Below are 26,110 nucleotides of genomic sequence, written 5' to 3'. Positions count from 1 at the left end.
AGAGTGGAAGGCATCTAAAATGTCTTTTCAGCCCTTGCTCCTGGCTGACACACTGCACTTTTCCAGATGTTTTGCCCACAGAGCTGAAAATCCTAACTTGGCACTGTTCTGTTTTACTTCTATTCAGAGCGAAGTGATGGTATAAAGTGATTCTTCCATCAAAATGTTAATACAAGAACAGGATCAAAAGGAAAAAAAGGCAATTTATTATGTAGAAAAATGATCAGAAAATCAGTCACAGAAATGTGATCGCTGTATCTGTCCACCATGCCACAGTTTGGGATGTTCTACTTTTTTGGAGACAATTAGCTGTCTTTTTAAGAGTTCTGTGCTCAATTTAATTTCCTCATTTCTGCAACCACCCAAATCTGATGTACTTTGACATCTGCTTACTAGAATGGAAACTCAGCATTTAGAAAGACCAAGCAATGAAAGACCCCAAACCAGTGTGAAATCTATTTTGATGAAGAAGGGATTGTGGAAGTTTACACAAAACACATCCTTTCATATTTCTGTAATTTTAAACAAAAAAAATAGCTGTCATGAGACACTAATACAAGTTTTGAAATACTCATCACAGTTTCCTTGCTCTATCAGAAAAGAAATTGCTTCAGCACTCAGAACTGTGGGAAGATACTGAACAGCATTATGTCTTTTAGTCTAGCACCTCACCAGAGAAGAATTGTCTTTAACACCAGGCTATTATTCTATTTTAAGAATCTTAAGCAACGTGGCTTTCATCACTTGAGTTGGAAGATTATTTAACAGACTAGTAGACCTCATGACTAAGAAGTATTTCCTGGTATTATAGCTACATCTTTCCATTTCCAAAACCCATAGCAGTTATCGTACCTTAACTCATTCTAAACGATCCTACTTTCTTGCACTGCTCCACACATCAAACTGTTCCACAGTGCTTAATGAAGTGTTTCCCATGTGGTGCTTGCACCACATTACAGTCTTTTCTGATCAAGTGCATAAAAGTAATTACGTGGAATACGAGTGATGAATGGTGTCCTTCTGGGGGCTGTGTTGGGACCTCTGTATTGCTGTTATTTAACATTTTTGTTGGTGATATGGACAGTGGGACTGAGTGCCCCCTCAGCAAGTTTGCGGACAACTCCAAGCTGTGTGGTGCAGTCGATGCTGGAGGGAAGGGATGCCCTCCAGAGGGACCTTGGCAGCTTGAGTGGTGAGCCCATATGAACAACATGCAGTTAACAAGGCCACGTGCAAGGTCCTGTACATGGGCTGGGGCAATCCCAAATATGAACACAGGATGAATGATGAGTGGATAGAGAGCAGCCTGCAGAGAAGGACTTAGGGGTACTGGTGGATAAAAAATGCAACATGGCCTGGCAATACATGTTTGCAGCCCAGTACCCTGGGCTGCATCAAAAGTAGTGTGGCCAGCAGGGTGAGGTAGGGGATTCTTCCCCTCTGCTCTGCTCTCATGAGACCCCTCCTGGAGCCCTCCACATATTTTTCTCATATTTAGCAGAGAATGCTCACGTCCCTCTTCAAGTATCTGAATTTTTCAATTCTAGCCAATTTAGAAAGTGAACAACATCAAAAAGTTGTTTGACATACAAAAAAATCCTCTGCATAAATAAAGAAAATTAGTTTAGAAGACTATACATTTTTAAATCTCAAAAGTAGTGGGCAGGAACTGAGGGTGAACATGAACTTTTCAGGTCACCTTGAACAAAGATGTTACAGGAAAGCCATTTTGCAGCACAGTACAAATCTGGGGGGTCTGCTGGCAGGATTGCAAGCTGAGCCAGGTGCAGCAGTGTTAGACCTTGTGGCTTTGTACCAGCAGAAGACATCAAGACCTCACCAGAGCCTTGCTGCAGATTGGTACAGAGATACTCTCATGTGGAAAGTCACAGGGTGGGAGGCGTGAAAGTGGCAGGGAAAGCTGCTTGCTCTGCACTGAGTGGAGAGAAACATTCACAGCAACGAAGAATGGACTCCCTCTGATATGGTGCGGCAAGCTCTTGCTGCCTCTGTTTCTCTGAGATGTTTTATTCAAACACAACTGCCCCTCAGCATGTGAAGCAAAATGTTCACCCTGAACCATTTTAACCATTTTATTTTGAACATGGCAGAACAGCAAGTGCTTTGCCGTGGTCAGCTCTCCTGATCAATCCTAGCACCCATCTTCATCTCTCAAAATGGAGCAGTCTTTGGCTTCTGTCATTGCATCCCACCTCCTTCAGCAAGGTGAGAAGCTGCCTCACATGCCACCATCATCCATCCCCACAGAGCTTCATGGACTCTGGCTGCCCTGTGCACAAAGTGTGTAAGCACCAGAAAATAAATTTTAAGTGGCCAGAATGGAGCAGTGACCCTGCATTACAGGTCAGTTCCCTGCCCCAGAAGCTGCTGACGGGCTGGACAGGTTGGATGCCACAGATGTTGGATGCCACACATGGTTGGGCAGGACCCCTTAGGAGCAGAGCCTCATTACAACTGATCCTGACGAGCAGCTGATGGCGTGGCAGTAGAAGTTGGTGTGTTATCAGTGAACCACAGCCTCGCTTATACCCACACTCCAGGGACAAGAGTCCAAGAAAGAGAGAGGGCAAGCAGGCAAGCGCTGCACAGCCTGCCCTGTCCCTACCCTGGGAAAAGGGCAGTGTCTCACCAATGCAAATCTGTTTAATTGAGTCAGTAAGAATACGAGGCTATTGCCAGGAAGAGTCAGCTGAGAAGCACAGCACAAGCTCTATGCCGCATCCAGGCTTACTGCTTGCAGAAAGGTCAGGGGAAGGGGAGAAATCTGGTTAGAAACAAAGCTGTTGCATCACAACTCCAGTAACAAACTTCCCCGCAACACAAACATCATGTCTCCTTACTCTAAACAAGTGTGGTTTTGCTCTCTAGACAGCATTTCATTGGTATTAGTACGTCAAAAAGAGACACCGCTTGGGACTGCTGAAAAGAAATGTAAGAATCACGAGTTCAGGAAGAGCTAACACCACGAGACATCTGGCAGTGGAGAGAAAAGCAAGCACAGGATCACACTAGGACCTCTTAAAGAATCACTGTTTCCCATAAAACACTCTGCCCCCAGAATAAACCTATGTTTTCCTCCCACCCGGCTAAAGCCATCTGCTTTTTAGAAACTGCCAGTACATGGTGATTTTTTTTCTGGCAGATATAAGATCTTGAGGTGAGCCCCTTCACTTTCAACAGTGGCAGGCCCTCTATTTATAACATATGCAGACTTGTAAGATGTTTTCAATTACTTCTGTCTCTCTGACACGCAGAGATACTGCTTAAATAGGAAATTGTGTTATCGTATATCTTTGAAGGTTTCTGAAGCTAGATCATTTTGCATTTTCTACCCTACTGAGCTAGGAAATTAACAGTAAAACTTTACCCTGCCCTTTGCTAAGCCTGATTTAGTCAAAGACACGATCTCAGGTAGTAACTACAGAATCAGCTATTTATTTAATTTAAATAAAACCATTCTTCCAGCAGACAGAGAAAGGAAGGAATAACATGTCATGCTAAGATTCCTGAGCCAATACTTCTCCCTACATCCACTCTTCAGTTGCTTTCCAAGCATGTTGAAGTGCACTGCTGATCTGTGTTAAATAAGCTGTAGCAGAATGGAAGGCAACTCATCTGTGCTCCCTGGGTGTTGGGCACCTAATTTAACTCTTGCTGGTACATAGAGAATATTTTTTCTGCCATGCATGAAAGAAAGGTGTCCTATCAGGAGTGATTAATGGGAATTATGTTGCTTTTAATACAAAGAAAATGGGTGATGTTTGGTAACTTCTTGTGTGGTGACTAACCCAAGGGCAAACGCCCCAAATACAGGGTGTGCACTCACCCCCTTGGAAAAGCCCCTTCTCGCTCTCTCACCCTGGTCCAGAAAGAAGCATTATCCATTTGGAATTAAAGACAAATTTAAAAAGTTGTGACTTTTGTACCAGACAGCGGTGCGTGTCACAAACCATGTCAGGCAGATGACCCTCTGGAGATGTCCATTATCTTGCTCTCCCATGGAGCGGAGGGAAACTAGATGACTGCTTAGATGAGTTATCTAATTTGTGTGCAGAAGCAGAAATGATAGGTCCCAGTTTTCATCAGGTGACAGGCCAAGCTCATGTCTACATGAATTTGTACCAGCAGAACACTTCCCCTGGGTAATTTTCATATCCATCCAGAGATATTCTTGCAACATGCAGAAGTCGTTCACAAAATTGTAATCATAAGTTAAAGATGGTTATCATCTTCAACTAAGTGGACTGGAACAAAATGTATGCAACACATACTTCCACTTTCTTGTGGGGATTGAAATATGATTTCAGATTTTAAGGGCTTAATGTACAAATATAATACAAAAATACAACATAATACACAAATGAAATCAACTTCTTTTAAGACGAATGAAGAGCTAAATGTAGCTTTCTGAGTCTCAGATGACTAGTGCTTCTTGTACAGTTTTTGAACTGAGATCAGTTGCTTCAGGTTGCACAGTTTAGAGCATTTTCCTTTTAGAGAATTCTCAGATGTATGAAATGTACCTGTTTGCATCAGCTATGTTCAAGGATAGTGCAAAAACTACACATGGTGTTTTTTTTCAGATTCACACCTGAAATTGCTACACAACATTTCTTGCAGAGATGTAGCTTAGAACTAATCAGAAACTAAGTAATTATATTCCTAACAATGTATGTAACCAAAGACAAAAATATTATACCACCAGAAAAAAGGAAATGCTTTCCAAAGACTTAGGATGTAGGGTGAAAACGCAAAGCAAAGAGATTGATGACTTTCAAAGTAAAGCTCAGTAGGAACTAAACAGAAATGAACCATCAGCCCAAGAGTAAAACAAGGATACAAGTGCTTGCTTGGAACATTGGAAAAGTCAGAATGCAATGGAGTTCTGACACTTCTACATTTCATTGATTCCATATAAGACAGGAGAGGGAAAATCCTTAGGGCTTTTAACTACTTTCATTTTATTTATTACTGTCTTTCATTTTGCATTAATACAAACAGTGAAAGGTTTTGGAGCCTGCAGCATCTTGTTTCCTCTAGTGCTTTATGTCACCTGGTCCCCCTGTCTGCTTCCCTCCCCAGCTGATAACACTTGCTTTGATATTGACACACTTCAGTCTCGATCTGGTCTTCAAAGCAAGAAAAATGGGCATGAAAATCCCTCAATCCCCCTTTCTGCTGCAAGCCCAAGGCTTGTGCACACTTCCCAAGGACTGCACACTCCAGTGGGTATTATTTTGTACTTAACAAAATTAACAGTCGTTACAGAAAATAGGATTTGAAATGACATTTCAGCCAAGGGATCTTTCCAAGTCTGGAGATGAGACAATAGCTACGACATCAGTTCTGATCACATTTTATACCAACGGCATTAATTTTCTAAAACATGTTTATTATTCTGCATATTAAGAGACAGAAAAAAAATGCATGAGAAAGACTCCGTTGTTCATTTTGGATTACACATATTCTAAACTGTTCTCCATGGCTGCAATGTGCTTACCAAACACAGATTACTGTGATTATTTACTTACTTCAGCTTGTATGAAGAGGTATTTTACATAAAAACCGAATAGAGAAATGCTTCAGGTTCACTCTCAACACAATTTTCTCCGCAAAAGGCAAAACTAATTCCTTCTATGTGCAATGTACATTCAGAAACTATTCATCTATTATTAATAATATTTTATAGAATTACTCTGGGAAATCAAGATACCAAACCCACATCTCAGTGGCACAGAACAGATCAGTGAATTCTGCAGAGATTTAGTCCTTGTATGCAGACTACAGTCTGGACAATCCCAGAGTACATCTATTTTATATCCCCCCCCCAAAAGAAGGCCACTTTTTGGACTTACGGTTGGTTGTCCTGCTTTGATCACTCTGAGCACTGTCATTTGACTGGTTGCTGGAGACGGAGGATACGCTTGAGCTCCTGACGAAACCAAATGCTGCCAGCTTAGCCGCTGGCAACCGCGAATAACTTGGAGGACGAAGTCCAGTCTGACATGGCTTGGGGAGATTTGACTTTGCAGCATTTGGACATGGGCCTTTCTTAAGATCAACTGAAAGAAGGAAAAAGAAAGAATTTTGTATTAAATTCAGCTGGGACATACCTGGGAATACTGCTTGTAGCAACTAACTACATAAAGTCAGTAAAAGACTGAACACAATTTTTGAGGGCAGCTCAAACTGCAGTAATGTCTTATTCTTTGCTTGATTAAAAAGTAATTCTGTGAAACAATTATAGGTTTCCATAATTTTTAAAATGTGAAATACAGCAAGAACCCATGAGGCACAAAGTCAAAATTCCAACAAGTAATGTAGTTCAAGTCCATTACTTTTTTTTTTTTTTTTTTTAAAGTTATCTTCTTTTATGCTGTATCACTTTCTAATTTTACATTTCTTATATGCCATTTAAAAGAAACTAACACTCTGAGACAAACACGTCATTGCATAGCCTCCAGTTTTGGAAGCTATTGTAGAATACCAACAATCCTCCTCAAGGACACAGGACTTCTTTGTATTCCATCAAAGAAAATACTTCTTTGAAGTCTTTCTTTCATATTTTGCTAAAAGAAAATGCCCTTCTCTCACACCATGCCTGGGAACAAGAACTTGCCCTGTGAAGTTGTACTTTTTTAGTATACCACTAGCCATTTATACCGAGAGTGTTCAACTCACTATAAAACATCAGCTTACATGGATGACATCAACCAAGTCTCAGACAACTTCCAATAGAGGGCTTACAAAGGATGAAATTAGGCAACAACAACAGTTCGGCTACCATGTGTGCCTGGGGTAAGCACTAACTGGTCATCTGTCTCCAGTTTGTCCTCCTACCCACATTCTGCTGTTCTTGCTTAGGCAAACTTTTCCAGGCAAATCCAGAAGACAAGTCCATAAATTTCTCAAATTGTCTTCATGGAAGGACGAAAGTTCTGGGTTTGGTTTTGCTTTGAAGGCCTGGATACCAAGCAGATCTATAACTCAACTGTACATTTGGAACGAGCATTTGTATTTTTGACACTAACAGATTTGTGTTCCTTGTGGCATCCTGAAAAGCAGAGAAAAAAAAAGTTCTCTAAAAGTTGATGCTTGAGTGCTTCAGCAATCAGGGCCAGAAGGTTAGAAGACAAGGTAGAATTAAAATTATCAACATACTCTGCCAGAAAAAGCCATAAAGTCACCTTCTTTCCATTCCCATCTGGTCAACGCTGTTCATGACTTAACCTGACACATACTTTAAAGGGTGCAGTGAGCATTCATAATATAAAAGAAAGATACAAATTAACCACATGGTACAAATATGGTTTTCACATTATTACAGTATCTAATTCTATTGTAAACTATGTAGGTCACAGCCTTATTAATGTTAACGAAGCATTACACTTTGAGGAGAGTTTATAGAAAACAAGACTAATTCCTTTGAGCAGAAAAAAATGTTACAGGGATTTTGAAAGATAGTTGTGTATCTCATGACAGTAACAATACTAAGTTTTGTTCTACAGAGCTAAGCTGTTTCTTTTGAAGTAGCTCTATCTGTAACACCAAGCCAAAAAGGAATGGTTTTCCTATAAAACACATTCCTATTTAAAAAAAAAATGCTTCTTGATCAACAAAATAATTGAAATGAAATGCAGCCACTTTTTTCACAAATGAAATTGCAATCACTTTTCATGAGTTCAGGCCTCTATTAAGGTACAAGGAACTGGATGTCTGGCCACTGCACCTTTAGCAGCCCAGAGGATGATGTACTGTGGAGAGTAACCATAAAGAAAGTAACAAATACCTGCAGTGTGTAACAAAAGTCTAAAAATTCCCTGATGACATTTTTTTCACCACCAGGGATGATGTTGGACTTTGATGCTGAATCTGGCTTCCTTTGGACTATGTGATGAAGTGCCCTGAGGGAGCTGTGGGCTCCAGGTGCAGGTGAAGGGCAGTGCAGGCACATTACCAAGGAGAATAGATAACAGATTGCTGCTGGCTGGTGCAGTATTGCATTGACAGCAGTCTATTACAGCTGTTTTATGGTTCCCTGTAAAGCAACACCAAGCTAGACTTCTTCCCTCCCCGCTGCTGGGACTTGACATTCACATCCGAATGACTACACTGCAAAGTGCTGCAGAACCTGCTCCCAGTGATTCCCTCAGTGCTACCAGCACAGCTTGCACTTGGTGTGAATCACAGATATTCATGTACAATTCACTAATATTCATGTAGGAACAAAAAGAAGTATATAGCGAGAGGCATTAGGAGTCCCAAATGCCAGGAATTACATGCTTATTATCTTTGATCAGAATCCCTCTGAGTGGACTAGTATCTTCCTGCACTGGCAAATGCTCAAGGAGGGATGCAGATCAGCTTGTGCTAGTGTAAAACTGCACTTTTTCTTATAGAAGGATGACCCCACAATCTCTCCCTTCCACAGCCAGACTTGTCATGGCCTCACCAATGCTGATATGAGCACTGCAGCTGGTTTTTGGATGGGCCAGACATCCTACTTACCTAGCCACACACTTGGGGCATGACCCAAGTCATGCAAGGGCATGACCCAACATCACATTGGCTGTGTACCTGCAGGACTAATTATACTAATGACACTATGTAGGACAAAAGACACACAAAACAGTCACAGTGTGCAAAACATCCCATGTTGTATCAATGGCAGGGCCAAACCCAAGCAGCCTCCTGATGTGAATGAAGCAAACACGAGGACCCACAGCAAGCAGCTGTAAGTTCAACTGCAGAGCAACGAACCTGCCCAGGTCAGTGGCGGCAGGGAAAAACTATGGGGCTGTCTCTTGTGGGTTCTCCAGGCTTCCAAAAAAAATGCACAACTAGGCCTGTGCTACACAAGCTGAGAGATGAGATTTCTTTTTCCTAAGAACCACTGAAAATCGAGGTGGAGGGAGAAACCTTTCCATTCTAGAGCAAAAAGCTATAAATATCACAGATTTCCTGCAGCAGAATAGGGGAATAAATCCACTGGGGCAGGGAGGGAAGTGGTTAGAAGTAGTTTTGTTTAAAAAGCATTTGAAATGAGCTTGCCCTAGGACTGTGAGGTCCACCTGGGACTCCCATGTCCCCAGCTTTACTGCAGGGATGCCCGTGCTGAGCCCCCAAGCTCTCTTCTCTCTGCCACCACACAACCACCTGCTTGCAGCAAGCAGGGCACTGAGCACTGCAGAGCGAGCATGGAGCCACCAACACTGCTGCTGAAGAGGAAATTTCATAAAACCTGGAGGTATAAATTAGTGACAAACTTTGGCGCCTTGCTGAAGCAAACAATGCCCCATCTCTACCCATCTCTACCTCTACCTTCAAATTCATTCTCTCAGTTCTGTGTGGATTATTCCCGGTGTTTCTCACACTTCTGTGCTTGGGGACTTCTCAGTTTGTGACTCCTATTCATGTTTCCCCTGAACTAACAATATTTTGTGTCTTGAACTCATCATCTTCCTTAAATTACTTTTCCCTTCCTTCTTTGTAATCCAGCTCTTCTCTACCACAAGGGCCTCACAAGAACCTGAGGGCAGGACATTATCCACATTAAGGATGCATTCAAATCCTTAAAGCTAAGTCAGTTTGTGTCTTCTTTCCCATTAAAATACATGAGGCATCAGCCTATTGTACCTGTTTTCTGTTCTAAATATCATCAAGTTTTATGATGCGTATTTGTTCTCTATTTCTATTTCTTGGAAGTGTAGAAGCACTCCTGCAAACAAGGTCTGCAAGTACAAAACAAAAGTTATTTTAATGAGCAGCTTTCATTTTAATAAAAATCTGCCAAAATAAGCTTAACAAAAAATTGGCAAAAATCTTTCCAGCTTGCCTCACTGCCTGAAGCTAATTATAGAATTAAGTATTGTTGTCTGTATGGCACACAAGTGATTTTCTGTGACACTTCAAACTATTTCCATCTAGGAGGACAAAAACATTTTGAGGTAACAACTGATTGACAAAAAACAGACGTGCCTGGGGAGCCTTAAAAACAGTCTGAGCGAGACTTCTTATGCATCTGCACTGCACACAAATCGCATCTCCATGCACATGTATAACTAATGAGCACCTTTACTGTGACTTCTCTGTGACGGCTGAAATAGCTTTTAGCTAAAACAAATGAAAAGCTATAGCAATGAATTCTATGGATGTATTCATCTGAGAAAGAGTAGCAGTTCAAGACTTCAACTCCATGACTCCACTTGTGATTTAGGGATCCATGCTAAGCCTTTGTTTTCTTGGTTATTTTTTGTTTGTTTGTTTTTCCTCTTTTCTTTTTTTTTTTTTTTTTTTTGGACAAGTTTTTCCCTTAAAACTTCCACCACTAGGTGTGATTCACTCTCAAAGAGCTCACCTTCTTTTAGATGGTGCTCTGAACATCATTTTCCTTGTATTGGGGAATCTGGGGCAAAAATGTTATCTACATATTTGCAGAATTAGAGATAATACAAGCAGTTTTTCAAGGTACCTCGGAGTTAACTCAGTCTTTGATAACTTCAGAGATTAAAAACAAATCTGCCAAATAAGAAACCTATTCTGTTTCCAGTACCCTTGTGTTTTCCCTGTTATTGACCTAATTATTTTTCCTTTGAACAATAACTGAGGAAAGGGGCCTGAAAACAAAAGGTTTAATTATCTACACCTTAAGCCAGAAGGTTTTACAACAGTGAGCATATTATGCCCAGCTTCCCTGATGCTCTCTCATCTAAATACTGTCAAGCCTGGGACTGGCCAGTTCCAAAGGCAAAACAGTTGTCCCTGTTGAACATCACATAGCAGGAAATGTTCACCATCACCTGCTTCATATTTAACCCCCCCCTACAGCTGCTCTGTGCCTTTCTAGCTCCCAGACAACCCAAGGCCATTTAGCACTTTCTCACTACCCCAAGAATTTGTCAGCTTGTGCTTCATTCAAGCTGCAAATGTCTGTGTTTACTTTCTAGAGCTGATGTGCAACGCAGCCCACAGAAATGAGAAACAGAGCCACACTCACTGCATTTTGTTCTCAAAGTACAGGGTACCAAGACCACATCTTGGTGCACTGGAGCCACATCTTCCACCAAGCTGCTGCTCATCACCTGCTCGGATGTGCTGCAGGTGCCCAGCCAGCTATGACCAGCTCTCCTTGGGGAAGAGGTAGGGAATGAGGTGTTTGTTTGCTACTACACCTGGATTATCTCTGATACAACACAACCATATAGGCAACCCTTCTCATAAGAGGTATTCTGAGTCTTTGAAGAGTCAGTAACTGATGGGAGCTGAGAGGTGGCATATGGCTACGTCTTGAGTATGGTGACAATGTCCCTAGCAAGACTTCGATGGAGAGGAATGTTTCCCTTCAAAGTACTTCATTCTTCTTTAGGAAATGCAATCAGATTGCTCACCCAAAGGAAGCTGAGAGTGACAACTGAAACCATTGCAGATTAGTGAGGGTTACAGAATATTTTTGATTCTGAACTTCTCACCTCTCTTCTTAAAAAAAGAATTAAGTTTTCCAGCTCAAATGCAAGTACATCAGACTGCAAGCCTATAAAATGAGCATGCAGCTGGAGCAGCAGTAATGAAATACTTCAGGAAGAAACTTCAAAACCTCTTCTGTATCACCAAAACATAATTACTTGTTCAAGTATTAGGTATTCCTGAAAATCAGCACAAAAGCAAAGCTGAAATCTTATCAGGAAAAAGCTAAAGACATATTGTAGCATTAATGATGAAATTTACAATAAATGTTTGCAAATACACAAATACATATGTCTGTGTGTGTCTCAGTAAATCAGAAACACTGCTGTCCTGATGTGCATGTAAATTTAATTTTTAACAAGAGTTGACTTGTTGAGAAATGAAAGGAACTGCTAGACCCTCAGGACTGGAAAATTCAATCGATGGAGAGGTAATAAGGAAACAAAATTTCATTAACTCCCTCTTTGAGAAAAAAAATTACCATAAGCACTACTCAAAAAAGTGTAGAATTAAGTGAAGATTTAATGATGAGATCTCTGTCATACTTCTCAAAATCAGACATTAATCCCATTAAATTAATCACCTAATAAATGTACATGTATATCCTGCCACATTTGCTCCAAGTCTTCAAAACCAAGGAAACATATTCATCATTTATATGTTCTAGACACAATATCCTTCAATGCTTGTTTTGAATTACAAGTTTCCCAAAGAAAGAGCAGAGTCAATTTACATACGATAAACAAAAGTTCAGCTTTCAGATACCTAATATACGCTTAAATACACCCCAATTCAGTGGCTTCCTATCTTACCTACAGTGTACAATACCTTTCTTTACAGGTCAGACTGCTTGCCAGACCCATCCAATGTAAAGCATCACCTAAGTAGCATTACTGGTCAGTAAGTAACTTACAGCCACTGTCAATGCCTGTGTCCAGTGTCGTACAGATGAATGATCACATTTTAGGCATCACACTTGAAGAACTGTGGGAACATTCATCATTATTTCACTTTCTACCTGGTATGTCTTAAAACTAACAAAGCCCTTAATGTACGAGCCATACTTGCAATCCATCACAGCAGTTCAGAGACTTAATTATCAATTACCTTACAGCCAGTTTTATGAGTATTAGCATTATACATGGGCCAAACCACTCAGCTTATCAGTGCTGCTTAAGCAGGCTGCTACATTATGAAAGGCATGGCAAAGGGGAGTAAAATCCTTATTATGAGGCCCTGGCTCTGTCCTCGATACTGTGCCATGGCAGTTTTAATTTTAAAATCCTTAGTGGTACCCCACACTTTGTCACTGGATGGCAACCGGCTAGATCCCTGTTTCCATTACCTCAGGGCAGGACTGAAATCACTAGGATTAAAAACTGGATTAAAAGCTCAGGATTGAGCTGCAAGAGATGCTGATTAGCATTCTTGAAGGCAGGGCTAGTATGCTTGAGTGAAAAATACCTGCTAGTCCTCGTCTGCTTTCAGTGCTGTCAGCCAAGCCCTTACACCCCACAATACCCATGATCAAAGGTCTTACCAGCACCACTTCCAACATGCTAACAATATGTTCATGCATTTTTTTCCTTATATTTGTAAATATGATTCCATCTAAGGTACATTTAATTGTGTTTCTCAAATACTGCATCAAAACCAATAATGCTGATCAAAGTTTAATACCACAATAAACTGCCACATTATAGGAAAATGGTTGACAAAAAGCTGAAAATGATACTGGTCTGTATTTGTGCAGCAGCACAGGCACAACTGCAGAAAGCAGTTCTCTGTTGCTCTCTCAATCTTACACCGGTACTGTCTTATCTGTTGTCCCTTGATCCTCTTTCGTGAACAATTCATTCTTCCTAAAAGAAATTAGTAAAGATGAAAAGACTGATAAGCTGACTTATAAAGTTACATGCTGATGAAAGATTAAGTCACTTAGGATATGCAAAGAAAAGGCTTTGAACAAAGAAAACTCAAATTTATGAATGTGAAATAAAATGCAAAACCTAAAAGTAATGTAAACTAATTAAAAGGTATCAGAAATTTAGGAAAGATCGGTAACGGGAGGCACAGAATCACCAGAAAACAATGTGAAGTACTTTGCAGCAGAACAAGATGTTGCAGAAAAGTTAAACATGTTCTTCATCTCACAAGGAAAATGGAAAGTGAGATGCCAGAAGTGAAAAAAAAAAAGCGTGTCCTGGGGTTGACAGTGAAAAACTAGAGACATTATCAACCTCTCCAGAACAAGTCTTGGGTAATTTAAAATCAATAAAAACAGTTAGAGCCCAAAGACCAGATGAGGTACACTTTGGGATCCTGAAGGAGAAGGCAGACAAATTATTGGACTACCATGATTTATCTTTAATAGAATCTTTGAAACAGTGAGGTATCAACAGGCTAGAGAGAAACAAACAAAATAACAGTTGTAGGAAGGAAATTACAGAGAGCTGTTGATTTAAATTGACCTCCAAAGCAGGCAAGGTCCAAGAAATAATCAGTGATAAGATTCAAAAATCCTCAACTTTTGAGAAATAGGAAAACTTCAGGAAAAGGAACTTCAGTGGAATAGCAATCGCACTAACAGCTATTGCAATTTTCTCATGTATATTTCTCATTCACTGGAATTTTTGAAGTTGATACTACAGGCAATAAATAGGAAGGATAGGCTGACACTGTTTAGATTTTAGAATTTCAATACAGGAAGACAGTAAAATAATAAAAATAATGTATGTATATATATATATATATACACAGATAACATATATAATGTATGGTCCTATATAGATGACAAATGGCTAGAGAAAAGTCATGTCTGCAGTAATCACTGATTCAGGCTAATTTAATTAAGCTGGATGAATAAAAATCAAGGTGATATTATTTTCAAGGAGCAGAAAATCCAAAGAGACTGGATTTGTTAATGGGACCTGTTTGTATATTGCCCTCATTTCTGTCTTCCAAACTTGCTTCTGTTACACAAGGGCTTATCCATGTTGTATCCTCAACTTGCAGCTTCTTGCATTTTCATTTAAATGGAAAGTACGATCCAATTGCTCTCTGCACATCTATTCCCACATTCAGTGCTGACTGAACTCAACACGTATGGCTGAACTAGTATTTTCTACATAGAGATGTTGAAGTCACCATCCCTGGGGGTGTTAAAGAAAAGGTTGGACGTGGTGCTTAGGGATGTGGTTTAGTTTGTGATATTAGTGGTAGGGTGATGGTTGCATCTTGGAGGTCTTTTCCAACCCTAATGATTCTGTGATTCCTCTCCAGATAGGAGGGGAAATAAATTGCAACAAAAATTAGGCAAAACACCAGGGAAAACTTTTAACTCGAGCAGCCTTCCTTTTCAGAGGCTGTAGAATCTCTCATATTGGAGGTTTTTATAAATAGTTTTTCATTAATAGGTTAAATAAACATTTATCCAAATGAATTCTGTCCTGGGGCAAGAGGATGGACTGTATGAACTCAAGTCATTACTTAACTTTATCCTTTTTTAATATTATCTGAAGATCTCTGCAGAGTTGCAGACTGTTAAGCAGCTGTTACTTTTCACTGGCAATTACTGATTTTCATTTGTCCATGAACTTGCTGCTTAAATGTACATTGTTAAAACCTCCAAGCTATTCCAGGCTACCAAGAAGTGTCCTATAGAGGTGATTATTCTCTCTGTCTTCTGGTGTTGCACACTTTTGACTTTTCCCTCCCCTGTAATTCTGCCTGGGGTCATGCAGCGCCCTGCATAGTAGCTGGGAATCAAAAGGTATCAAAAACATTGTCTCCAAAGAGGTGTATACTAGGGTTTCAGAGGATCAAGGTCTCTGCTGGCACATCTGACCACCACCAACGCTTTCATAACACAACATGATGAACAATATCATAGACAGACTGAAAAATGGGATCTTAATGATGGGAGAAAATGTTCCATTATCTTCCACACGACAAAAGCAAAGACTTTTCAGGTATTTACAAGGAGGAGTAAGATGAAAAAAAAAGAGCACAATGAGAATTATTACTGAAATTGATCCTCCTCCGTAGGCAATGACCTGTTAAACAACCTTTGTGCAAGCCCCAGACTCTTCAGTCAGCCTTGCCTCAGGATAAAAGGACACTTCTCAAAGTGTTATTGGAGCTTTTTAGTGTCAGGTTAAGATGTTGCTCATTTTGTGATACTTACGTCTGAAAAAAGGTTCTTATTGGTAACTATAGTTAAAGGAAATGAAAGAAAAGTTCATACTTTACCTGAAGCATCAGGGTGATAGAGGCTGGGAGCACTTGCTATTTCTCCTTGCTGATGAAGACAGGTACCTGAGGATCTTTGACTTGCAATGAGAATCCTGCTTTTTGCAGATGGTAACCTGGAGACTGCACCCAGTCCTAGCTGTGGTTTGAGTATCATGGCAGATCGATAAAAACTTGGTGGAACCTCGTAGTGGGTGTATGGTGGAGGACAAAATTCATCTTTTGCAGGCCTTTCCCCAACCTACAGAAAAATAATTAACACAGATATTATGCAATAAATGAATATATGCAGAGAATGTGTATCTCTAAATTGCTTATAAAGGCTATTTTTCCCTTCTCATGAGTCTGGGCTTCAGACCATTGCAGACTTTTAAAAAGTGATGGTCTAATCATATGAATCCCTCTCCACAAATACACATGTTCCAATCACAAAATCCAGACAAACCCAAATAAAGAATTGATCTCTTCCCAAAAAGAAAATAGACAAACTGACTAACAACAGAACAAAAATAAAATAAAATCTTCAAATATTGAAAATAAATTCACTGTAAAGACCTGAAAGGTGATATCATTTAAAGGGTTAGATACACCCAGAGAATGTGCAAGTGGAACTGTTATTAGAAATTATTTAAAATACTCTTACTGAGATAGATACAATTTGGGGAAGTCTGTTTTAACATAACAGTTATAAATAGAGTCAAAGGTATTTTAATTCACCTTATAAGAGAAATGGGATTGCCAAATTTTTTGTGTTTGAAAAAACTCCATGTGCTCTTACTGCACTGTAATCTGTACCACTAAATTCCCAAAGAGATGCGGTTGTGGAAGTGTGCGTGTTTCTGTATGTTTTATTATCAGGAGCTGACAGAATATTCCAAATCAGAGCTATAAAACACAGCTGCCCAATTGATCTGGTGAAAAAAAAGGAAATTTGTAGACGTGAAACATTTACTGCTACATAAATAGGTGTTTCTTTCCTAAAAGTCAGTGACAAATCTCTCAGTACTTTACAGGGCATATTCTGTGAGGCCAGCACAGTAAGTCCCACGCTGGACGTGCTTCAAGCAAGCTGGCTGTTAGTGGAGAGCTTGCAGTCAAACAATGACCTGGTTCCCCAGCTGAGTCCCTGCATCCCTCTATACTCCAGCCAACCCCTGATCCTCACCTCTGTATACTTCTTTCCCCATCTCAGGATGAGGGCATAGAGCAATGCCAGAAACTCTCTGGGCTTTCATCTCTCTCATTTGCAAAGAACTGTTCGCTCTTCTGGGTAGAGTCCAACTTCTTTACCATTTCCTTATAAAATGCATAATCATCATAATCTAGCAAGGACCCATGAATATTTTTTCATTGCATCTCATTTAGGCCAGAGGAAAAAAAAAATGGCTTAGGAAATACGAAATCTGAACGAAATTTCTTTATAAATTAATCAAAAAAAGTGCCATAGGCTACCTAGGAAGAAATGTAACTGGCAATTAATTAACTCTGCTGCAAGTTATGATGCATATAATATGCCAAATCAATTTCTATTTAGCAATTATGAGCATTCAGAATATGCAGTTTAACATTGGCTATAAAAGCTTTGATCCTAGCTGTTGCAAGAGCTTTAATCCTAATTTAGCAAATCTTTAATTTGCTAAAAGAGACAAGATTGGCTTTAAACTATTAAGTATAGCATCTTTGAGGCATCTGTACAGGAACTAGGAGGACAGATGCAACAAGCACTGAGTATTACATTTTTGCTCTATATTTTTTCCTTTGTTTGCAGTACTGTTTCCTGCCATGAGATATACCAGTTTCCATTTTTATTACACTTCTATGACCTATTTCTACAAGTTAGGATGCGGGTTTTTACTGTACAGATGATCTTCTATGCCTGGACTGTAGCAGATGCTTAGCTTCTTATTTTCAACTTCTGGATATGAGATTGTTTCTTGGATAAGATTCAATTATTTTTTTTCTCCCTGATGAATTTATTTCAATCTGATTTCACTATACTCTTTCCATCATCTCATATTTAACTGGCAGCAAACATGCCAATGCCAAGTCCTTTAGTATAAGGAATAGAGTTAATCTTTAAATATAGAAACCATACAACTTTGATAAACTGGGTCAGCTTAACCAAACCTTCAGTCACATCATTTTCATCTTTATTGACAGTATGCTGTGAGTAACACAGGAATATGCACACAAAACCAATCACAAGGATAAAACATTTTCTCACGCTGGAAGAAGTGAGAAGGATTTACCCAACTGTCTCTCAGGAAATAGAGGTTCAGGTTCTCAAAGAACCTGATTCATAGGGAGACATAAACTTACTACGGTCATAGAATCCATAGAATCACAGAATCATTAAGGTTGGAAAAGCCCTCCAAGATCATCTGGTCCAACCACCCCCCTACCACCAATGTCACCCACTAAACCATGTCCCTAAGCACCACGTCCAACCTCTCCTTGAACACCCCCAGGGACGGTGACTCCACCACCTCCCTGGGCAGATACATCCATTTTTCTTTCATATTTAACAGTGAATTCCTCAAGTGTGGAATTCAAGTGGTCCCAATAGAATCATGTGCAATTATTGATTATAAAGCCATCTTAGAGCAGTTAGGAGAGATTTGGATTCATATAAGTCTTGGTAGTGTCCTGTACCAGATTTTTGTACAAGGGACCTTTAAAGAAAAGATCTTTGGCAGCCTGTCAGCTAAAAGGAAGCTCAGCTCAGAATTGTAGTGTGTATCACTCTCTGCACATTCCCCACACACCACTCACAGTTCAAATTAATGAACTTGTTAGAAAGAGCTGGAAAGTCTACAGCAAATACCTGAAACTTTCATGAATTTCCACAACCTGGGTAATTCTGAGCAGTGCTGCCAGCAGGTAAGGTTGCTCAACATTTTCCTTCATGTTACTTTGTTTATAACATTGTCAAACATTAAAGCCTCAAGCAAGAATCCTTTTTGTCAAGTGCCTGCTTTGGGCAATTATTTGGGAAAATAGTCAGCAAAACTGATTCAGACATTTCATATCATGAGACTGGAGGGGAAAAACAAGACAGCTTTGCTTATATATAAAACAACGTCCTCTACCCCTTTAACGGGTCTTCACTTCAGCAGGCTTTAGTCCATATTCTATGGAGCAGAAAAATATCCGTGTTGGCAAATAGCCCCAGAAATGGTTGAATGGGGCAAGCATGACCTTGGGGAGACAGGCAGAAGAGCTGGGGATCTGCACCTCCCCTTAAGGACCCCTGCTAGACTCAGGGCTCTTGGGAGCAGCCATAAGGTAGCAAATATAATGGGCCAAGGCCCCCTATCTGGTAAAGCATGGATCATATTCATACAGGTAAACTCTCTCCCTCCACAACAGGTTGCTCTTGTCCATGGTGGCTGTTGGGAACAGGCTCTGGGTGAGCTGAGGAGGAAACTGAGCTGGGGAGTGTGTTCCCAATACAGTCGTATGGGCAATCTTGCGTGAACCTTGGAAGCTGTGTCTTACTGTTGATCAGCTTTTCTAAACATTTTGTTTGTTTCATTTTTTTTAAAGCATTTTTAAGTAGGAGGTGTTTTTTTGTTTTGTTTTGTTTTGTTTTTATGAAGGCACACAAGGAAGATCTACCTCCATGCTATGTTGATGTTCCAAAGAGCTGGATTTGCCTTGCTTTAACACCAGCAGCACAAGGAGCTCTGAGGGTTCGCCCTTGAGTCTTCCTCAGTTAGGTCTTGCCCTGCAGTCTCCTGTCCAAGACAGCACCTCCCTATCTTTCCGAGCTGATGGCCCCCAAAGGGATATTTAACTGTGCCTACCGTTTAGCCAGCTGAAGGCTGCTTAGAGATTACAGATCTGACTGATAGCAGCTATTAACACTCCCTATCAGAGCTATGTAAAGAGCTATAAAATGCTAATCAAAGCACTCCAAAGCCCAAATTGGACATGTGAAATAGGGTAGTCTGGGAGTTTTTCCCTCACAAAGGTGATGTAGAGTAGTCATCCTGCCCCAGCACCTCCTTGTCTACAAGAGCTCTGAGTCTTCAGCACTGTCAATCTGCCAGGGTGATTTTGGTCTCCCTCAGCCCATTCTAATTGCTTTCCTTTGGACCACACATCAGTCATCTGCCATGAACAGATACTGTGCAAAGCCTCTCTTTTAAGCATCTGTCCACTTGCACAGATCCCTTTTTATCCTTTCTTTTGATTCATTCTGGACCCAAAGCACTCCCCTTTGTCATTCCCTTACCAGCAGGGGATTAAGGTACTTGCTTTTAGGGTGGCTTCAGAAGAGACTAAATGTCATCCCCTGTTATCAGCAGCTGATCCTAGAAATCCTGACTCCTGAGATAAAGCAAACTCAGAACTTCAATTTGATCAACTTCTTTCCCAGTATCTCCTCCAGGCAATCCAGATTCTCTGAAGCAGCTGCTTGCTTGGGCTCACACTACCCCCATTGAAATATCCACCCAAAGTCATTTTTCCTGTAGGGGAATAAAATGCTTTAGGCCTCCTCTAGCTCATACCTGTCATCCTTCTAACTCTTGTCTAGAATAAACCACTTTGCAGACCTGCCACAATCTAAGTCCTTTTCATGTTAAGAACAGTCTTTCACAGTGCCCAGAAATTGGTCTGTCACTTCCAGCTGTGTCTGCTGATGCTGCCTGATTTTCCCAAACTCGAGTGTATGGGCTATAGAAACCTATGGTCTTCAGAAGGTCATGTCACCCTATAATCAGCCAAACAGTTACACAGTCTGTGTTATTTTGTCTTAAATTTCAGTTAAATGGTAATAACCTAGTAATTTTGCCTCACCTTACGGTAATTTTTCCTCACCTTACAGGGAGACTGTGAAGATACCATAGTAATGGGTGGCATATACAAGCTCACAAAGACTTTAATAAATCCTCTTCTGAATGCAAAATGTAAGGGATAGAGCTGGAAGCTGAAGAGAAAAGGGCAGCACTGCCCTTCCTGTGCTTGGGATGAGATGGTACTCTATAAAAAACTATAGTCCGTGATCAATTCAACAGTCTCTAGTTTGCCTGTTAACATGCCAGAAGGATCAATCTATACTCACACATGATATCTTAGTATGGGTATTTGATGGCTTTTGATTGTCAACACTGTCACCAAATGTGTTATTTCAAGGCTATTCTTTAGATAAATACTGCATGTAGAATGACATGGCATTAAGAGAGCCTTAATAACACACCATGAGGCACAGCAAAAAAATAACATATATATATATATATATATATATATTATTTATATATATATATCGCACTTAGTCACATGGTCTGAACTTGGGTAGACCTGTGCGGTGTCAAGAGTTGGACTTGATGATCCTTAAGGGTCCCTTCCAACTCAGGATATTCTATGTTTCTATGATTCTATGATTCTATATATAATTATTTTTTTTAAAGTCTGGTTCAAATTAAATACAATTGTGTGATCTTCGGTATTTATACACAAAGCTTGTTTGTTGAGCTATCCTAGGTCCAAAGCAGTGAACTCGAGGGCACATCACAGACCTGAATGTAATGCCCTCTTCCATGCCCTTTCTCCACCTACCAAGCAAGGTCAACCTTCAACCACTGTGCTCACCTCCCAGCAGGGATTGCAGGGCACCTGCACTCCTGCCCAGACTACCAAGGTGGAAACACAATGAGATATCAGGGCTCAGAACTGTGCAGAGGGACTTCCATTACCTTTTGGCTACTCATGAAAACTTTCACAGGAAAGTTTTCATATTTAAGAAACTTGTCAGTATAGCACACTGCTTTATAATGAGTCAAAGTGAATCTCTTCCTGCATTTTATACATATAATCTAAAAAGAACTCTGATAGTCCCTGGTATTCTGTATAGTTAAACAGAAGAGGATGCATATAGACCTTTGGTGCTCTGTCTGTAAAAACCTGCCGAGTTTCCCATTAAGGAGGAAAAGTCTCTCTGTGGGCAAATTATACTCATTTTCTCAAAGAACATCTTTGAGAAAAAATAGAAGGACCATTTATGGATAAATTCAAATAGCGTGTCTTTTTCTTTTTAAACATCTCTATTTATACTACTAGGAAGGGACTGGTTGCTGGAAAACATTGGAGGAATACAGTGACAACTTCCAGTCACAGATCAGACAACACAACAGGGTTGATGCCAGAAACAGTTAAGTGTACTTCTAATGATCACATATTTCCTTGATTTAGGATATATGTCTTATTTAAGGTTTGACAACTAGCTTCTGGCAGCAGAAAGTATGCAAATATCACCACTTGGCATACAAATGAGGCTGTCAAAGCTACCTCCTTACCTCCTGCAGAAACTTCTCACTCATCGGTCCGAAGTGATGTCCCGGGGGCCGAATTCCTGACACCACCAATCCAGAACTGAAGAGCCTTGGCTTCTGGATGTCGGGTTTAAATTTGTCATACAGGATGGTGGGGGGCTTCACCTCCCCTCCATTGGATGCCTTCTGCTCGGTAGAGATTGGCACGCCGCACGCAGGGGTACTGTATGGCAGCCCCGGCGGTGCAAATGAAGGGTCAAGCTGCTCTATCGAGCGAGGGTTTCTTCTAATGTACGTGATGATTTTAGGTCTCACATGTTTGGGTTTGGGTATTGCAGGTTTCACCTCCATGCTTTCTTCCAGTTTTTCGCTGTAGTCACTGTCCACGTCCGCCTTATCTGCGAGGGAGCCCTTGGGGTGGACCAGGATAGGTTTGGGGATTGCGCTGCTGCAAGCAGCCTTGAGAGGCACTTTAGGGGATATGTTTAACAACTGCGTACTGTCAACAGGAGGTAGGACTGAGGAGGGTGACAGTTTGTCAACATGAAGTGCATAAAGGTCCTTCAAATTACTGTTAGATAGGGCGGGCTGACTATTTACATCCAGCATTGCCACTGGGCGCACGGGAGTTGGGGCACATAAAAGGGTATCAGCCTTTGCCAAAGCCTTATAGCTCTCTAGTGCTTCGTCTGGAGGATGTTTCTGTGCATGAGCTGTCTTTGTACTTGGAACCGAAAAGCTTGAGGTTTCCACATCACTGTCGTGGTTGTCAGGTTGTTGGTTCGATGCTGTCTCTGCACTGCATGCTCTGTGCTGATCTGAGAGATCAGAAACAGGCATGGCAGCATCTTCGGTGACTCCTTTGACTAGCATCAGTTTATTCTCATTATCTTGCAAGGGTCTGTTGTCAGGTATGTTAGTGTTATGTATCAGAGAGATCTGTTCACCAACTGTTTCCGTGCAACCTGCATCAACTTCATGTAAATTTTCGTTTTGTCTAGGTGACACTTTGCCACTGGATTGACTATCACAGGTGAGTGGGAATATTGTTTCCACTTCTTTGTCAGTAGAATATTCCTCACTAACCTGGCTAGTTGCCCTGCTGTCACTGTCATTACTTCCTCTCCCTTCCCCATTGACGGTGAAGTTATCACTTCTCAGTTTGTCATCGGGATAGGTTACCACCTGGCTTGACAATGGTTCCTTTACTTTATTACAGATGTCTTGAAGATGGGATGCTTGAAATTTTGATGAGTTGGACACAGACCTTTTCTCTTCTTGCACTATTGTGCTTTTGTCTTTTTGACACTCCAGTAACTCTACCAGCGTAATTCTCTCAATCTTTTGTTGGCACGTGTTTTTAGATTGTAGAGATGGTGCAGTCTTAAGGTCCGTTTTCTTACTTTTATCACCCTGACCTAATTGTGCTTCTAATTTACTAGCAGTCTCGTTGGGCTTAGTAGATGAATGATGATTGGTATGAGAAGTATGCAGTGTGCTTTCAGTGTTAACATTTGGTACATTTTCTGGTTTACTTATTTTCTTGTTCCCTGAGGTAGATGGTTTGGAATAAAACACAATATTTTCCTCTGAGGTATTGTCAAGTGGATGAAACACCATCCCGAGAAAATGATCTGTGGATGTTTTTTGTGATTTCTCTGTATTTCCAATCAAATGGTGTGACCTGTCAATGGAATCCAATGATGCAGAAAGCAGACGTTTACACGACACGCGGCCAACACATTCTTTTGCAAATGTTTCAGATTGAGGAGACAATTTACTCGGTCTGCCCAGAGAAAGCCTTTTTATTCTCTCCATCTCCACAGTCCTGGACATTTTACCCTTAGAAAAGTTTTGGGTGAGGCCAACATCACCTTTTGAAACAACCTCCAGGTTAGCATCATTTGTGCTGCTTTTTAAATTGGACAGACTTTGTCCTCGGCTAATCCTGATATGCCTTGATATATCCTTAGCTTCGCTGGTCCTAGGTTCTTTCCCTATTTCCCTGCTTGTGGTTGAGGGCAGTTTACTTTCCTGTACACTGCTGTTACAGGTCCGAGGGTCTCTGAAGGCCAGTTTATTCTGCTCCGTATTCAGGTGAGTAACTTTCTCTAATCCTCCAGGGTGTATATTCCCACTCTCATCTGTCAAATCACGTTTCTTGATATCCCCTTCCGTGGTTCTAACTTTTGTCACTATTTGGTTGGCATTCGTATCCCCCATAGTCACTGTGCTTTCATTATTATTTTTTATTTCGCTGTGGTTGTCCTGAAGCTGGGCATAACATGACTTGTTTGGGATTAATGGAGCACTCATTTTGAAACTTCAAGTGGCTGCTTTTTCTGGCAGTCCCAAATACAGAGAAAGCCTCTTCCCCCTAACAGGTTAACTAATTATTAGGCATGCTTCAGTTATAGGTTTAAATTATAAACCAATCAGTAAAAAAATTCCGTGTCAGAAAGCTTGGAGTCTCTTGTCAAAGTCACATTTTTGTGTTGCTCAGTTGTCTTTAGTGCAGCGTCTGGACCCAGGAAATCTTCACGACATGCAGTAGAGAGGTTCAACGAAAGCAAAATAGATCTGCCAAGTTCCCTCTGAATGACAGCCAGTTAATCCAGCCAACCTGTGAGGGAATTAAAAAAAAAAAAAGACTTTACACCAGTGTCATGAATTATGCTTATTAAAAAAAGTGAAAACCAGCAGCACTCGCAGGTTAGAGTGCTTTCAAACACTTCAGATACTGTTTCAAGCACAACTTTGGCCTCAGCAAAGATTTCTGGTGTAATCCAGATCTCTGACTTCAGAAGTTATGCAGTTAAAACTGTCCTGTCAGAAGAGTAATTGCTACTGTTTTTCACTACTTAGATTTACAACTGTAAATAGCCATAAATAGCTAGGTGAGAATGAAACCCCCACATCAAGGATCTGAGCACTTTCATACTGCTATAACAATGTCTTTATTGCACGAAGAGTAGTTACTGATGCGTTTAAAGCACTGTTGTAGAGACAAGCCATAAGTATTAAAATTCCAGCTCTATTAGGGATACATTTATGAGTTTCTTCCCTTGACTTGTACAAATCACTGCTGTGCTTGTGCAGACATCCCATCCCCTCTGACACTCCTCAGCCAGATCCATGGGTGCCAAGAAAGCAAGAACTATGGATGGAGGACTACAAAGAAAAACTATGTTATTCTAAGAGACAGTTGCATATAGCTCAGCTATACAGGATTATACACCAGCCCTGATACAGTGCAGATCCGTTTGGCTCCCTGCCACCTGTGGTTTAGTCCAAAATTTAGTCCTGCCATCTGTGACCAGGGAGCAGAGACCGGCACCTCCCTCTGTGCTTCCCCTGCTCAGGGAGTTGCAGGTAGGTCACCTCTCAGCCTCCTTTCCTCCAAACTACACAAACCCAAGTGTCCTCTGCTTCTCCTCACAGGACATGCCTACCAGCCCTTCTACCAGCTTTTGCCCCCCTCTAGATGTATTTAAATACCTTAACATCATTTTCATATTGTGGGCCCAGAATTGGACACAATGTTCAAGGTGAGGCTGCATCAGCGCTGAGGGAAGACCAACCAATGTCATCTGCCTGGACTTCTGTAAGGCCCTTGACACACTCTTTACCTAAATTTACTCTCAGATATTTCTTCAGTAGCTCAGTACCCTTCACAATATGGTACAGACAGCGGAAATTGGAACATGCCCCACATATCCCAGAAGGCAGAACTCAAAGCACCTGTGATGCTCCCAGCTGTGCTGGGTTTCTCATCAGGCACTCACAGGGGCTGTAATGAGAAGTGCTGATTAAGTTCCCTGCTCTGTCTGCTGCATCTAGGTGCGAGTCTGGGCTCAGATTTCTAGCACCTGCTGTGAGCAGGTCCTCCCTGCCTTCGTATTCAGCCCAGCTCTGCTCACAACACCTGCCCAGAGCTCAGCCCCAGCCTCTTCATATGGTGCACACACACACATGCTGTTCGAGTCTGGATTCAGCGCTCCTGGCACAGGTCCATCTCTTCAGCAAACAACAGCTAATTAAATTAATTCATGAAACAGAACACAGTGGTAAGAATTTCACTGCAGCACCGCAGGGATGTG

The 26,110-nt window shown here is 40.9% G+C and overlaps 1 protein-coding gene across 3 annotated transcripts in view; it reads right to left on the bottom strand.

Annotated features, from left to right (window-relative positions):
* Positions 1-26,110, bottom strand: part of MTUS2 (microtubule associated scaffold protein 2) — a 274,429-nt gene that overhangs the window by 146,475 nt on the left and 101,844 nt on the right. For 2 of the 3 annotated variants that reach the window (XR_011093125.1, XM_068672307.1), the window contains exons 3-5: positions 22,035-24,633; positions 15,736-15,976; positions 5,877-6,083 (exon numbers count right to left, since the gene is read on the bottom strand). Coding sequence is in view for 2 of the 3 variants with exons in the window: in XM_068672307.1 (XP_068528408.1) it covers positions 5,877-6,083; positions 15,736-15,976; positions 22,035-24,326 (2,740 nt within the window). In the remaining variant the exon portion in view is untranslated. Of the gene's footprint in view, positions 1-5,876; positions 6,084-15,735; positions 15,977-22,034; positions 24,634-25,508; positions 25,697-26,110 lie in introns of those variants that run through there. The other variant, XM_068672313.1, reaches the window with a different exon arrangement.

Source organism: Anas acuta, chromosome 1, assembly GCF_963932015.1.
Source record: "Anas acuta chromosome 1, bAnaAcu1.1, whole genome shotgun sequence".
In the NCBI taxonomy this organism is placed as follows: Eukaryota; Metazoa; Chordata; class Aves; order Anseriformes; family Anatidae; genus Anas; species Anas acuta.
This window is presented reverse-complemented; position numbering and strand designations above follow the sequence as displayed.